This window comes from Mesoplodon mirus (genome assembly GCF_964341445.2).
Source record: "Mesoplodon mirus genome assembly, chromosome: 3".
Classification (NCBI taxonomy): Eukaryota; Metazoa; Chordata; class Mammalia; order Artiodactyla; family Ziphiidae; genus Mesoplodon; species Mesoplodon mirus.
The window spans coordinates 61,086,509-61,104,161 of record NC_138978.1 but is presented as its reverse complement, the minus strand read 5'-3'; the positions used below and the strand labels follow the sequence as shown (position 1 = coordinate 61,104,161).

General features: G+C 35.0%; 1 protein-coding gene across 1 annotated transcript in view; it reads left to right on the top strand.

The window, feature by feature from the left end:
- The window catches only part of DNAI4 (dynein axonemal intermediate chain 4), a gene marked incomplete at its 5' end in the record, with an annotated part of 112,281 nt that overhangs the window by 35,610 nt on the left and 59,018 nt on the right, over window positions 1-17,653 (top strand). Inside the window, 1 exon segment of the mRNA XM_082611935.1 lies at window positions 13,815-13,970. Coding sequence (XP_082468061.1) covers window positions 13,815-13,970 — 156 coding nt within the window.

The following is a 17,653-nucleotide window of genomic DNA, read 5'->3' as shown; positions in this document are numbered from 1 at the left end:
ATTGACATAAGGCATTTGTGTTTTTTTTGCCTAACCCAGAACTCTCTCAGGTGATAAGCATAATGCATTTTTCAAAAAACTGTAAGGCAGATGAACAACTCACTGCTACCTGAGGCAAAATAATGCAACTGAGTAAAACAAGAGACACACTGAAAGCCTGGAAGAAAAAACTGGGAGAGACTTTCTTTGGGAAATTAAGGTATTGAAAAAGGCTTGCATATACAGAGGAATTCAGAAAGTCATGCACATGCCTAGGGCAGGATGCATACTCAGAAAAGACCTGAAAAGATCCTAAACTTTCACCTCTGGCTGATCTCTAGGCTCAGTACAAGCAGGAAGCGAAAGATGTGGTATAGTTTTAAGCAGCCTGTCTAAGCTTTGAAGGAATTCCCCAACATGGAGCCCATCTGCAAAGACTGGGAAGGTTTTTTTTTTCCCCCTTTTTTCTTTTTTTCCTTTCTTTCTTTCCTTTTTTTCTTCTGAGTGGGAAGAAACCCAAGTGTTCAAGGAAATCTCTGTCAGGACACTAACTGACCAAAAGCTAAAAAACAAACACTTATGAGATGATATGTGACAAAAAATACAGACTTTACAAAAATAGTTTAGCAAAATCACTTAGCAAACAAACAACCACCACTCACAGCAAACTATGATATCAAATCCTGAGGAAGAGAGTGATTTCCAGAAGTACCACATATTATATTCAAAATGTTCAATTGTCAAAAAAAATTGCAAAGGATACAGAGGAAAAAGAAGGTATGGATCTTTCAAAGAAGAAATGAACAGAAACTCTCCCTGAGGAAGTATAGACATTACACTTACTAGGCAAAGGTTTTAGATCAATTGTATTAAAAAAAAGAGAGAGAAAAAAAAAAGCTAAAGGAAGCTATGGACAAAGAGATAAACCAAGAGAACGGTGTGTGAACATAAAAAATATCAATAAAGATAGAAATTATAAAAAGGAAAAAAACAAACTGTGGAGTTAAAAGTACAATAACTGAAATGGAAAAACTCCCTAGAGTTTTCAGTAGCACATCTGAGCAGGCAAAAGAAAGAATATTAATAATAGGTCAGTTGAAATAATCCAGTCTGAGAAGCAGAAAGAAAAAATAATGAAGAAAAATGAACAGAGCCTAAAGGACCTGTGGGACTCCATCAAGTCACCAACATACATATAATGGAAATTTCAGAAAGAGAGGAGAAGAAAGAGATAAAGGGGCACAAAGAAAAGTTGAAGAAGTAGTGACCTAAATATTCCCAAATTTGATAAAAGACATAAATCTGCACCTCCGAGAAGCTAAATGAACTCCAAGAAAGATAAAAATAAAGAGCTCCACACTGAGACATATTATAATCAAACAGTTGAAATACAAAGAGAAAATCTTGAAAGCAGCAAGAGAAAAGTAACTCGTCATTTACAAAGGATCATCAATCAGATTACACTCAATTTTCAGCAGAAACCTGGAGGCTGGAAGCCAGTGGGATGATATACTTAAAGCACCAAAAGAAAAAACTGTCAATCAGGAATTCTATTTTCTTCAAATAATCCTCATGAAGGAGAAATCTAATTAAATAATTAAAACAATATATCCTCATGAAGGAGAAATTAAGATGTTCCTAGATAACTAAAAGCTAAGGGAATTCAGCACTAGTAGAACTGCCTTACAAGAAATGCTAACAGGAGTCCCTTCAGGCAGAAATGAAAGGATACTAGACAGTAACTCGAAGACATATGAAGAAATAAAGAACACTGGTAAAGGTAACTACATAAGTCCATACAAAAGCCAATATTGTAATTTTGGTTTGTAACTCCTATTTTTTTTTGCAATATGATTTAAAATAAATGCATTGAACAATAATTCTAAATCTATGCTAATGGGCATACAAAGCATAATTTGTGACAACATCAACTTAAAGTGGGTGGGATTTAGCTGTATAGGAGCAGATTTTGTATATAATTGAAGTAAGGTAGTATTCAAAATAGAATGTTAAAATTTTAAGAAATTAATTTTAATTCCCAAGGCAGTCACCAAGAAATAACTTAAAAATTACAGAAAAAAAGTTAGGAATAAAAATGATGCAGTATAAAAAAGATCAATTAAACATTAAAGAAAATGGTCATGGAGGATTTGAAGAACAAAAAAATTTAAGACATAAAGAAAACAGATTAAAAATGGCAGAAGGCCTTCCTAAACAGTAATTACTTTAAATAAATGGATTAAATACTCCAATTAAAGAGCAAAGGTTGGTAGGGTGGATTAAACAAAGAAAACAAACATCAAAAAAACTGGAAGAAAAAAACCCATGATCCATCTATATGTTCTCTAACAAGAGACTCACTATTTTTTCCAGTTTTATTGAGAAATAATTGACATACATCAATGTATAAGTACAGCATGATGGTTTGATTTATCTATATTGTGAAAAGATTAGCACAATAGGTTTAATTAACATCCATCATCTCATATAGATAAAATAAAAAGAAAAGTTGCAGAATATAAGATCAGCACACAAAATTCAGTTGTATTTCTATATATTACCTATGAACAATCCAAAAAGGAAATTAAGAAAGTAATTGTGTTTATAATAGCATCCTAAATAATAAAATACCTAGGAATAAATTTAACCAAGGAGACGAAAGACTTGTACACTGACACCTATAAAACATTGCTGAAAAGAATTAAAGGAGACCTAAGTAAATGGGAAATACATTCTGTGTTTATGGGTTGAAAGACTTAATGTTATTAAGATGTGAATACCACCCAAAATAATCCCAAAGACTATTTTGCAACAATACAAAAAAAGTCATCCTAAAATTTATATGGAATATCAAAGGATCCCCAAGTAGCCAAAACAATCTTGAAAAAGAACAAAATTAGAGAGCTCATACTTCCTGATTTGAAAACTTGCTATAAAATTATAGTGATCAAAATGGGTGGTACTAGCATAAAGATGGATATATAGACCAAAAGAATAGAATAGAGATCCCAGAAATAAACCCTCATATATATGGTTAAGTGACTTTTGATAAAGGTGCCAAGACCATTAAATAGAGGTAAAATAGTATTTTAAGCAACTGGTGCTGGGACAACTAGATAGCCACATGCAAAAGAATAAACTTGGATTCATATCATATACAAAAATTAACTCAAAGTGGATCAACGATTTAAGTGTAAGAGCCAAAATTATAAAACTCTTAGAAAAAAATTGGGTTAGATATTTTTGCCCTTTGCCTTGATAATAGATTCTTAGATATGCCATTAGAAGCATGGTGAACAAAAGAAAAAAATAGATTTATTGAGCTTCATCAAAATTAAAAACTGTGCATCAAATAACTATCAAAAAAGTGAAAGGACAACTTACATAATGGAAGAAAATATTTGCAAATCCTATCTCTGTTAAGGTCTAGTATCCAGACTATAGAAGGAACTTTTATAATCCAAGAACAAAAAGACAAACAATGCAATTAAAAAATGGGCATAGGACTTAAACAGACATTTTTCCAAAGAAAGAAAACAAATGGCCAACAAGCACAGGAAAAGGTGTTAAACACCATTAGTCATTAGAGAAATGCAAATCAAAACCACAATGAGATTAAGGACCTAAATGTAAGACCTGACACTACAAAACTCTTAGAGGAAACATAGGAAGAACACTGTGACATAAATCACAGCAAGATCTTTTTTGACCCATTTCCTAGAGTAATGGAAATAAAAATAAACAAATGGGACCTAATGGAACTTAAAAGCTTTTGCACAGCAAAGGAAACCATAAACAAGATGAAAAGACAACCCTCAGAATGGGAGAAAATATTTGCAAATGAAGCAACAAACAAAGGATTAATCTCCAAAATATACAAACAGCTCATGCAGCTCAATATCAAAAAAACAAACAACCCGGGCTTCCCTGGTGGCACAGTGGTTGAGAGTCCGCCTGCCGATGCAGGGGACATGGGTTCGTGCCCCGGTGCGGGAAGATCCCACATGCCGTGGAGCAGCTACGCCCGTGAGCCATGGCTGCTGAGCCTGCGTGTCCGGAGCCTGTGCTCCGCAACGGGAGAGGCCACAACAGTGAGAGGCCTGCGTACCACACACACACACACAAAATACCCAATCAAAAAATAGTCAGAAGACCTAAATAGACATTTCTCCAAAGAAGACATACAGATGGCCAAGAGGCACATGAAAAGCAGCTCAACATCACTAATTATTAGAAAAATGCAAATCAAAACTACAATGAGGTATCACCTCACACCAGTTAGAATGGGCATCATAAGAAAATCTACAATAAATGCTGAAGAGGGTGTGGAGAAGAGGAACCCTCTTGCACTCTTGGTGGGAATGTAAATTGATACAGCCACTATGGAGAACAGTATGGAGGTTCCTTAAAAAAATAAAAGTAGAATTACCATATGACCCAGCAATCCCACTACTAGGCATATACCCTGAGAAAACCATAATTCAAAAGGACACATGTACCCCAGTGTTCATTGCAATACTATTTACAATAGCCAGGACATGGAAACAACCTAAATGTCCATTGACAGATGAATGGATAAAGATATGGCACATATATATAATGGAGTATTACTCAGCCATAAAAAGGAACGAAATTGGGTCATTTGTAGAAATATGGATGGACCTAGAGACTGTCATACAGAGTGAAGTGAGTCAGAAGGAGAAAAACAAATATCATATGTTAATGCATATATGTGGAATCTAGAAAAACAATACAGATGAACCGGTTTGCAAGGCCTAAATAGAGACACAGATATAGAGAACAAACGTAGAGACACCAAGGGGGGAAACTGGGGTTGGGGGTGGGTGGGATGAATTGGAAGATTGGGATTGACAAATAGACACTAATATGTACAAAATAGATTACTAATAAATATAATAAAATAGGAATTACATTAAAAAATTGAATTAAAAAAATTTTTTAAGAACCCACAATGAGTTACTACTTCTCACACATTAAATGGCTATAATTAAAAAAACAAGTGTTGACAAAGAAGTTGAGAAATTGGAGTTCCCATACAGTGCTGTTGGGAATATAAAATGGTACAGCTGCTGTGGAAAGCAGTTTGGTAGTTTCTCAAACAATTACACAGAATTGCCATATGACTCAGCAATTCCACTCCTAGGTATATATAATACCCCACAGAATGGAAAATAGGTACTCAAATATATGTACACACATGTTCATGGCAGCAATTTTTACCATAGTCAAAAAGTAGAAACAACTGAAATGTCCATCAATGGATGAAAGGATAAATAAAATGTGTAAATACATGCAATGAAATATAATTCAATCACAAAAAGGGATCAAGTACATTCTCTGAGCAACTTCCCCTCTTCTACCCCGGAAGATGTCAGAAATTTCTTCTCTGGAGAGGACAAAATAGAGGCTCTTTAGCTGGGGAACACCAGGTACAGATCAAGACATGGGTACTTAACAAACAAACAAAACAAATGAACAAACAAACAAACAGAAAACAAGCATACTGAATGCTACACACAGAGACACCTCTGAAATCCTCTCCTCCGTCATGGAAGGCTTGTAGAATATAGGTAGCAAGACTCTTAACCATCCATTATCTGGATGTACCACAGTTAATTTATCCATTTACCTACTGAAGGGCATCTTGATTGTTTCAAATTTTGGCAATTATCAGTAAAGCTGCTATAAATATCTGTGTGCAGGTTTTTGTGTAGACATAAGTTTTTAACTCCTTTTGGTAAATATCCAGGAGCACTATTGCTGGATTGTATGGCAACAGTATTTTTATTTTTGTAAGAAATAGCCATACTGTCTTGAAAGTGGCTGTACCATTTTGCATTCCCAGAAGCAATGATGAAGAGTTTCTGTGGTTCCACGTCCTCACCAGCATTTTGTGTTGTCAGTGTTCCAGATTTTGAACATTCTAATAGGTGAGTAGTGGCAACTCTTTTTTTTTTTTTTTTTTTGCAACTCATTTTTATTTGTTTGTTTTTTGGTTTTCTGGCTGCATTGTCTGGCTTGAGGGATCCTAGTTCCCCAGCCAGGGATGGAACCCAGGCCCCAACAGTGAAAGCACCAAGTCCCAACCATTGAAGCACCAGGGAATTCCCCTCATTTTTGTTTTAATTTGTACTTCCATTATGACATATGATGTGGAGCATATTTTTGTGTACTTACTTGCCATCTGTATGTCTTCTTTGATGAGGTGTGTTAAGCTTTTGGCCCATTTTAAAATTTGGTTGTTTGTTTTCTTATTGTTAAGGATCAAAAGATATTCATATATTTTGGACAATAGTCCTTTTCCAGATGTATTTTTAGCAAATGTTTCCTTCCAGTATGTGGCTTGTCTTGTTATTCTCTTGACATTTCTTTTTACAGAGCAGATATTTTTAATTTTAATGAAGTCCAGCTTATCTATTACTGCTTAATGGATTGTGCTTTTGCTGTTTCTAAAAAGTCATTGCCATACCCAAGGTCATCTAAATTTTCTCCTATGTTTTATTCTAGGAGTTTTCTAGTTTTGCTTTTACTTTTAAGTCTATAATGAGTTTTTAGTTAATTTTTCTGAAGGATGTAAGATCTGTGTATAGATTAATTTTTTTTTTTTGCATTTGGATGTCCAGTTGTTCCAGCACCATTTGTTGAAAAGACTATCTTTGCTCCAGTTGTTTTTTCCGTTCCTTTGACAGAGATCAATTGATTATATTAATGTTGGTTTATCTCTGAGCACTCTATTGTGTTCCATTCACACTGTCTTGATTACTGTAGCACTGTAGTAAGTCTTCAAGTTGAGTAGTGTCAGTCCTCTGACTTTGTTCTTTGTCTTCAGTATTGTGCTGGCTCTTCTGGGTCTTTTGCCCCTTCACATAAACTTTAGAATCAGTTTGCTGATATGCACAAAATAACTTCTTGGGATTTTGACTGGGATTGTGTTGAATCCGTAGATGAAATTGGGAAGAACAGACATCATGATAATGCTGAGTCTTCCTATTAATAAACATGGAATCTTTCTCCATTTATTTCATTTGATTTTGTTCATCAGAGTTTAGTAGTTTTCCTCATAATAGATTTTGTACATATTTTGTTAGATTTATTACTATTCCATTTTGGGGGTGCTAATGTAAATCATATTGTTTTAAATTTCAAATTCCTATGTTCATTGTTGGTGTACAGGATAGAGATTGACTTTTGTGTAGTATTAACCTTGTACCCTGCAACCTTGCTGTAATCACTTACTAGTTCAGTAGTTTTTGTTAATTCTTTCAGATTTTCTATATAGATGATTATGTCATCCGAGAACAAAAACAGCTTTATTTCTTCCTTTCCAATCTGTATTTCTTTTATTTCCTTTTTCTTATCTTACTGCATTAGCTTGGACTTTCAGTAGGATGTTGAAAAGGAGTGATGAAAGGGGACATCCTTGCCTTGGTCCTGATCCTAGTGGAAAATCTAGTTTCTAGAAGAAAACCACTAAGTATGTTAGCTGTAGGTTTTTATAGATATTCTTTGTCAAGTTAAGTTCCTCCTCTATTCCTAAATTACTGAGAGTTTTTATCATGAACGAGTGTTGGATTTTGTCAAGTGCTTTTTCTGAATCTGTTGATATGATCAAGTCATTTTTCTTCTTTGACCTGTTGATGTGATGGATTACATCAATCAATTTTCCAATGTTGAACTAGGCTTTGTATACCTGGGATAAACTCCACTTAATTGTGGTGTATAATTCTCTTTGTATACTGCTGGATTTGATTGCTAATATTTCATAGAGGATTTTTGCATCTGTGTTCATGAGAGTTATTGTTCTGCCATTTTTCTTTCTTATGGTGTTTTTGTCTGTTTTTGGTATTAGAGTAATGCTGGCCTCAAAGTATGAGTTAAGAAGTATTCCCTCTGTTTCTATCCTCTGAAATATATTGCAGGGAATAAGTGAAATTTTCTCCTTAAATTATTGGTAGAACTCAGTGGATCTATCTGGGCCTGGTGCTTTCAGTTTTGGAAGATTATTAATTATTGATTCAATTTCCTTAATTGATATAGGGCTGTACAGATTGTCTATTTCTTCTTGTGTGAGTTTTGGCAGATTGTGTCTTTCAAGGAATCGGACAATTTCATCAAGGTTATCAAATCTATTGGCATAGAGTTGTTCATAGTATTCCTTTGTTATCTTTTTTAAAAATAAATTTATTTATTCATTTATTTATGGCCGCATTGGGTCTTTGTTGCTGTGTGCAGGCTTCTTCTAGTTGTGGTGAGCAGTGGCTGCTCTTCCTTGCAGTGCACGGGCTTCTCATTGCAGTGGCTTCTCTTGTTGTGGAGCATGGGCTCTAGGCACATGGGCTTCTACAGTTGTGGCTCATGGGCTCTAGAGCGCAGGCTCAGTAGTTGTGGTGCACAGGCTTAGTTGCTCCGCAGCATATGGATCGTCCTGGACCAGGGAACGAACCCATGTCCCCTGCATTGGCAGGCGGATTCTTAACCACCAGGGAAGCCCTGCTCTAATTCTTTATTATTTTATTATTTTTCATTGAGATATAATTGACATATAACATTAGTTTCAGGTGTACAACATATCAATTAGATGTTTGTATATATTGTGAAATGGATCATGATCATAAGTCTAGTTAACATTCATCCCTGTACATAGAAAAGTTTTTTCTTGTGATGAGTACTTTCAAGATATACTCTCTTAGCAACTTCCAAATATACAAAACAGTATTACTAACTATAGTCACCACTCTGTACATTACACCCCCATGCCTTATTTATTTTATAGAAGGAAATTTGTACTTTTTAACCCCCTTCACCCATTTCACCCACCCCTCACTCCCTTGCCTCTGCCATTTACCAGTCTGTTCTCTGTGTCTGTGCTCTCTCTCTCTGTCTCTCTATTTTTTAGATTCCACATATAAGTGAGATCATGAGGTATTTATCTTTTTCTGTCTGGCATATTTCATGTAGTATAATAATCTTAAGATCCATCCATGTTGTTGCAGATGGCAAGATTTCATTTTTTCATGGCTATATATTATTACATTATGTATATATACCACATCTTCTTTATCCATTCATCCCTCAAGGAACACCTAGGTTGCTTCCATATTTTGACTATTGTGCTAATTTTGCTATGAACATGGGGGTGCATATATCTTTTCAAGTTAGTGTTTTCCTTTTCTTCATATAAATACCTAGAAGTGGAATTGCTGGATGATATGGTAGTTCTATTTTTAATTTTTTGAGGAACCTCCATACTGCTTTTCATAGTGCTTATGCCAATTCACATTCTCACGCATGGTGCACAAGTGTTCCCTTTTCTCCACATCCTTGCCAACAGTTATTTTTGTATTTTTGATAATAACCATTTTAACAGCCATGAGATGATATCTCATTGGGTTTTGATTTGCATTTCCCAGTTGGTTAGTGATGTTGAGCACCTTTCACGTACCTGTTGGCTATCTGCATGTCATCTTTGAAAAAAGTCTATTCAGGTCCTCTGCCCATTTTTAAAATTAGGTTGTTTGTTTTTAATGTTGAATTATATGAGTTTTATGTATATTTTAGATATTAACCCTTTATAAGATATATTGCTTGAAAATATCTTCTCCCATGACTGGGCCCCTTAGAGTTTTTAACTCTCAGACTTGTCCACACTGAACCTGCACCAATTCATCATTTACAGTTCAGGTTTTCCTACCCCAGAACTGGTTCCCACAGCAGTTTCTACTTCTGAGTCTCTGCTCCAGTAAATAGTGACTCTCCAATCTTAAAGGCAGCAGTTCTTTTCTCTGTGTCCTTACCTCTTTTTCAGATCCAAGAAGAGGTGTTGATTTTTCAGTCTGTTTAATTTTTTACGTGCTGTTAGTACAGAATGGCAACTTCCAAGCCCCTTAACTGTGGAACTGGAAACTCAGTCCTATCTTCTTAACCTGAGGACAGAATGCTCAAGTAAATCTGCCCAGATCCTACTCTGTATCTAGCTGGGTTTTACCATTCTTAATATAGTCCCTACTCTCCTTTCCAGTAGGTCTCCTTAGGGAAGTTGAGGAAACTCATTTCACTTCACAGACATGTTCTGTTTTACCATAATCCTAAGAGCAGCAGAGAAGTCATAGTGAACAGAAAACACAAAGCAGCCCACTTACCCTGACCATGTTTTCAGTGGACATTCAGTGCCTAGCTTGTCAGGTGCTGTTAGTGGGTTAAGCTCTGTGTTTCCAAGGACTTACTCATGGTCTCACCCTATGATTTCCCTCTAAGTGTCTCTTATAAACTCTCAAAGAAGCTGAAGTCAGATTATGGCCCAGATAGTTCTGCTTGTCTTCTCTTGGGAGTCCTCATCTATTTGTCCGCATCTAATAGTGGTTTTGTTTTCTCCTTATGCATCTGTGTTAGTGTTTGCTATTCTGTTTTTTAAACTAGACAATGTATTATATAGGTATACATTGTTTGATGGTTGATGGGCTTGTTAGTTCCTTGGCAATCCCAGCCTAATTTATGGACATCAAAGTGGTCTTGATGACCAAAGACAGACCCAAGCAGAGAAATGCAGGTGCTGGTAGTTGGGAGATTGGCAAGTAAGAGGTGATGCAGAATGGATACAGGCAGGACCCCAATAGCATTTGCCACAGGAGAAAAAAACCTTAAAACAAAGCAAGAGAATGATCAATACAAAAGTTACGAAAAGTGAATACTTCTTTTGGAGGTAGCTAGAAGGAAGGGGCCTATGATGGGAGAGTGTCCAGGGGGCTTCTAAGCACCTAAGGATGTTCTATTTCTTATATTGGTTTGTGAGTACATGGTATTAATTCTCTCTTTACATTACACATATGTGTTATACACTCTTCTGTGAAGGTATATATTTCACAATAGAGATTTTGTTAAAATAATGGGTATAGCACAGGGAACTCTACTCTGTAATGGCCTATATGTGAAAAGAATCTAAAAGACAGTGGATATATGTATATGTATAACTGATTCACTTTGCTGTACACCTGAAACTAACACAACACTGTAAATAAACTATACTCCAATAAAATTTTTAAAAATAATGGTACAGGGCTTCCTTGCTGGCGCAGTGGTTGAGAGTCCGCCTGCCGATGCAGGGGACACGGGTTCGTGCCCCGGTCCGGATAGATCCCACATGCCGCAGAGCGGCTGGGCCCGTGAGCCATGGCCGCTGAGCCTGCACGTCCGGAGCCTGTGCTCCGCAATGGGAGAGGCCACAACAGTGAGAGGCCCGTGTACCGAAAAAAAAAAAAATAATGGTACAATTTATATTAAAGAATTTGATACAGACCAAGTAAGTATTGAGATTTAATGGATCAATAAAAAAGCATGTCTTCCTTGCCTGATTTTGGTTGAAATTGAAAGAGATTCAGGAGTCACAGAGATGGAAATAAAAGTAGTACCTTTATTACTGATGAAGTTAATTGAAAAATATAGCCTTAAATCCATAGCTAAGTGGTATTGCTGTTTTTCTGCTCCAGAATAGATCTTACCAGTAGTAATTGGCCCAGCTAGAAAAGCACAGACCTCCTCTGCATGGGTGAGAACAGACCAGAATGCATGCTTTTTGCAAGTGAGCAGACTTACCAAAAAATCCAGAAGTGGCTGAGCTGCAGTTCCTTCTCCTAAACTCTCCTATAGGATTAGCCATTTCTCTTTCCCTGGCAATTAGTGAATGAGGGACATAGAGAAGCCAGAAATGTCAATTTAGCTGAAGTTGCCTTTGTAAAGATTCACAAAAACTGAGGAAAATTTTCCCACCTAACAGTATACATACAATAATTTATTACAGAAGTGTCATTTCAAATAAATGGATAATTCAATAAATGTATTAGTGTTCCTGGCTAACTTTTGAAAATACAGTTAAATCCTAAAACTCGGTAGATTTCATAAAGACAGTTTGTTTTCTATGTATATTATACTACAATAAATATTCTTTTAAAAAAGTATGTGTGATATGAACTCATTTTTATTAAAAAATATGCATATATATTTGTTCATATACAAACATATATATATTTATGTCAATCTAGAAGGACATGCATGAAAATGTTAGCAGTTATTATTTCTAGGTGATGGAAATGTAAGTCTTACCTTTTCTTTTACAGTAAGCATGTCTTTTTACTCAGCTAAAATAAAATTATTTTTCTATAAATGTTATGTGGCCAATTGTTGCTCTTTTATAGTCTGAATTAAACTAGTAGATAGAAACAATGTTTTAAAACTTGTAACAACTATTTACACAATCGTACACTCAGAAATGCTCAAAACATACATATAGTAGGGAATACTTTTTTTTCTGATAGTAATTAAAATAAGATTTCTTTAATAGTGTATGGCAGTATAAAACTGGGAAGTCACACTCACTATTTATCATTCTACCTTGTACATGATATTATTGCATGTACATAATATCTGTTTCTTAGGTTTTCTGTTTCTTAGGTTAATTAAATTTATTCCAGTGAACAAATGTAATGATGTTACCTAAACTAAAATTACCAATGAATGTTATTTGTTATCTTTAAAGAAGAAACAACTCTAAATCACTGTAACATCTTACATTGCTCATTTATAACTTGTATATTTATTTATGTAACATTATCTTATTAATGACCGTGTAACAATATATTTCTATATGCTCAACTTACTAAACTTTTAGTTAAAGGAAGAAAAAGAAGGTTAGGTAATTCAAAATTCAAAGAAATAATTTCTTTCTAAGGTCTTTTACTTGTGACCATGGAAATTGTACCCTTTCCAATTCAGCAAAATATACTAGGTATTTATTTACTCTGTGCATGACTTTGTTAGATACTATCAAGATAAGTTCATTAAGATAGAAATGTTATTATGAGATGTGAATTAACATTCTTACTAATTGAAAACATTGTTAAATACCAGAGTTCCTTCATTCCACATCATGAAAATAAAAGTTCTAACAATGAATAGTTGCATTTATTAGATCTAGATCCTGTTTTGATTTGCAGGGAAAATAACTTTTTATTAAATCATTGTACTTTAACTGAAAGTTTAGTAAGGTTAGCAGGTAGGAATATATCATTACCTGGTCACTGATAAAATAATTTATATATGAGAATTTCATTGTTATATCAGCAATAAAAGGGGTTGGGCACTTTTCATTTTTATATATTAAAGATAAATAACATTACCAATTTTTGTTTGGAGGCCATTGTTATATTTGGTAATTTGATTAAATATAGATAACTTAAACAAAAATTTAAGAAGGGAAGGTAATAACCGTACTAGTCTATAAATTTCCTGAGAACAGAGTCTGTCACTTTCCCAAATACAATCTTTACACATAAGTATATAGGAAATTTAACTTGATAAAAATGGAATTATATGATTACAAATAAAAAGTACTGTAGAATATAGCATGTTATATGTTAACCTTAAGTAAAGCACCTTAAAACCTTATTATAACATGGTTGTCCAGGGCCATATCAAGGCACACCTATACTGACAGACTAATGAGATTATGTGGCACCAGTTTGGGATAAAGAGAGGAAGGCATGGGGATCAGAATAGACGGTGAGGATTATTTGCAGCTATTACTAAAACATTAAGGTATTTGTAGATGCTAAAAGTGTAATGGCTAAGGATCTCTTAAGGTGTCCTCTTGATTTATTTCTTTTTCATCATTATCTACTTCCTGCCATTGTTGGAAAACAATAGTATTTTTTCCCTGAACAGTAGATTTTCTTATCTTAGATTTTGCTATAACTCATTATATATAAGCTAAAATATTAGAATTTGGTTCAAAATAATTTTTACCTTTCTGTTTCTTTATTTAGGCATAATGTCCACTGCTTGGGATTTGTACGATTCTTATAATGCTATGGAGCTTTCATCTTTACCAGTAAAAAGATCTACAGTTGATTCAAGTAGTAAAGCAAGCATACCTTCTAAAGACTGGGACCAAAGACTGCCAGGGAGTAATTTAGAAAAAAGTAAGATTTCATTTATTTCAGTTTTTTAAAAATTGGGGTAAAATTGGTATATAACATTATATTAGTTTCAAGTGTACAACATAATAATTCAATCTTTGTATACACTACAAAGTGATCACCACAATGTCTAGTGACTATCTGTCACCCTATAATTAACCCACCCCCTTTACCCATTTCACCTACCCCCCAACCTCCTTCCCCTCTAACAACCATGAATCTGTTCTCTGCATTTATGAGTTTTGTTTTGTTTTGTTTTTTACATTCCACATATGAGTGAAATCATATGGTATTTGTCTTTCTCTCTCTGATTTATTTCACTTAACATAATACCCTGCATTTCCCTGATAATTAGTGATGGTGAACATCTCATGTACCATTTGGGAAAAAATGTCTGTTTTGCTTATCTGTCCATTTTTAATCAGATTTTTTTTTTTTTGCTATTGAGTTCTTTGAGTTCTTTATATATTTTGGATTAACCCCTTATCAGATATATGGTTTGCAAATATTTTCTCCTACTCAGTAGGTTGTCTTTTCATTTTGTTGATGGTTTCCTTTGTTATGCAGAAGCTTTTCAGTTTGATGTAGTACCACTTGTTTATTTTTGCTTTGGTTACTTTTGCTTTGGAGTCAGATCTAAAAAATCAATGCCAAGACCAATGTCAAGAAGCTTATTGTCTATGTTTTCTTCTAGCTTAGTTGCTCTGTGGAACGTGGGATCCTCCTGGACAAGGGATCAAACCCATGTCCCCTGCATTGGCAGGTGGATTCTTAACCACTGTGCCACCAGGGAAGTCATTATTGTCTTTTTGATGTTAGCCATTCTGATAGGTTTGAAGTGATATCTCATTGTAGTTTTGATTTGCATTTCCCTGATCATTAGTGACGTTGTGCATCTTTTCATGTGTCTGTTGGCCATCTGTATGTCTTCTTTGGAAAAATACCTATTTAGGTCCTCTGCCCATTTTCTAATCTGATTATTTGGTTTCTTGATATTGAGATGTATGTGTTCTTTATATATTTTGAATATTAACCCTTTATCAGATACATGATTTATAAATGTCTTCTCTTGTTCGGTAGATTGCCTTTTCATTTTGTTGATAGTGTGCTTTTCTGTGCAAAAGCTTTTGAAATTGATGTAGTCTCATTTGTTTATTTTTGCTTTTGTTGCCCTTGCCTGAGGTGACAGATCCAAAAATATATTACTAAGACTTATGTCAAAGAGTTTACTGTCTGTGTTTTCTTCTAGGAGTTTTATGGTTTCAGGTTTTACATTCAGGTCTTTAATTCATTTTGAGTTTATTTTGTATATGGTTTAAGAAAGTGGAGCAGTTTCAGTCTTTTGCATGTAGCTTTCTGGTTTTTCTAACACCATTTATTGAAGAGACTGACTTTTCCTCATTGTATATTCTTGCCTCCCTTGTCATAGATTAATTGATCATATAAGTGTGGGTATATGTCTAGACTCTCTATTCTGTTCCATTGATCTATGGTGTCTGTTTTATGTCAGTACCATACTATCTTGATTTCTTTACTTTGGAATATAGCTTGAAATCAGGGTGCATGATACCTCCAGCTTTGTTCTTCTTTCTCAAGATTGCTTTGGCTCTTTGGGGTCTTTTGTGTTTCCATACAAAATTTAGAATTATTTGTTATATTTTTGTGAAACATGTCATTGCAATTTTGATAGGGATTGCACTGAATGTGGAGATTGCCTTGGGTTGTATGGATATTTTAACAGTATTAATTCTTCCAATCCATGTGCAAGGTATATCTATCCATTAATTTGCATTGACTTCAATTTCTTTAATCAATGTCTTACAGTTTTCAGAATATAGTTCTTTTACCTCTTTTGTTAAAGTTATTCTTTATTCTTTTGGATACAGTTGTAAATAGAATTGTTTTCTTAATTTCCCTCTGATAGATTATTAGTGTATAGAAATGCAACAGATTTCTGTATATTAATTTTTAATATTTATTTATTTATTTTGGGCTGTGTTGGATCTTCATTGCTGTGCAGGGATTTTCTCTAGGTACAGTGAGCAGGGGCTACTCTTTGTTGCGGTATGTGGGCTTCTCATTGCGATATGCCGGCTTCTCATCATGATACGCAGGCTTCTCATTATGATGGCTTCTCTTGTTGTAGAGCACGGGCTCTAGGTGTGTGGACTTCAGCAGTTGTGGCATGCAGGTTCAGTAGTTGTGGCACATGGGTTTAGTTGCTCTGCGACATGAGGAATATTCCCGGATGAGGGCTCGAACCCATGTCCCTTGCCTTGGCAGGTGGATTCTTAACCCTTGCACCACGAGGGAAGTCCCTACATTAATTTTTATGCTGAAACTCTACTGAATTCACTTATTAGTTCTAATACTTTTTAGGTGGAGTCTTCAAGGTTTTCTGTATATAGTATCAGGTCACCTGTAAACAGTGACAGTTTTACTTTTTTCTTTCCAATTTAAATGCCTTTTCTTTCTTTTTCTTGTCAAATTGCTGTGGCTAGGACTTCCAATACTATGGGTTCTTTTTTGTTGTTGTTATTGTTTTTTAACATCTTTATTGGAGTATAATTACTTTACAATAACGTGTTAGTTTCTGCTTTATAACACAGTGAATCAGCTATACATATACATATATCCCTATATCTCCTCCCTCTTGCATCTCCCTCCCATCCTCCCTATCCCACACCTCTAGGTGGTCACAAAGCATGGAGCTGATCTCCCTGTGCTATGAAGCTGCTTCCCACTAGCTATCTATTTTACATTTGGTAGTGTATATATGTCCATGCCACTCTCTCACTTCATCCCAGCTTACCCATCCCACTGCCCGTGTCCGCAAGTCCATTCTCTATGTCTGCATCTTTATTCCTGTCCTGCCCCTAGGCTCTTCACAACCTTTTTTTTTTTTTTTAGATTCTATATATATGTGTTAGCATATGGTATTTGTTTTTCTCTTTCTGACTTACTTCACTCTGTATGACAGACTCTAGGTCCATCCACCTCACTACAAATACTCAATTTCGTTTCTTTTTATGGCTGAGTAATATTCCATTGTATATATGGACCATATCATCTTTATACATTCATCTATCGAAGAACACTTAGGTTGATTCCATGTCCTGGCTATTGTATATAGAGCTGCAATGAACATTGCGGTACATGTCTCTTTTTGAATTATGGTTTTCTCAGGGTATATGCCCAGTAGTGGGATTGCTGGGTCATATGGTAGTTCTATTTTTAGTTTTTTAAGAAGCTCCATACTGTTCTCCGTAGCGGCTGTACCAATTTACATTCCCACCAGCACTGCAAGAAGGTTCCCTTTTCTCCACACGCTCTCCAGCATTTACTGTTTGTAGATTTTTTGATGATGGCCATTCTGACAGGTGTCAGGTGATACCTCATTGTAGTTTTGATTTGCATTTCTCTAATGATTAGTGATATTGAGCATCCTTTCATGTGTTTGTTGGCAATCTGTATATCTGCTTTGGAGAAATGTCTATTTAGGTCTTCTGCCCATTTTTGGATTGGGTTGTTTGTTTTTTTTGATATTGAGCTGCATGAGCTGCTTGTAAATTTTGGAGATTAATCCTTTGTCAGTTGCTTCATTTGCAAATATTTTCTCCCATTCTGAGGGTTGTCTTTTGGTCTTGTTTATGGTTTCCTTTGCTGTGCAAAAGCTTTTAAGTTTC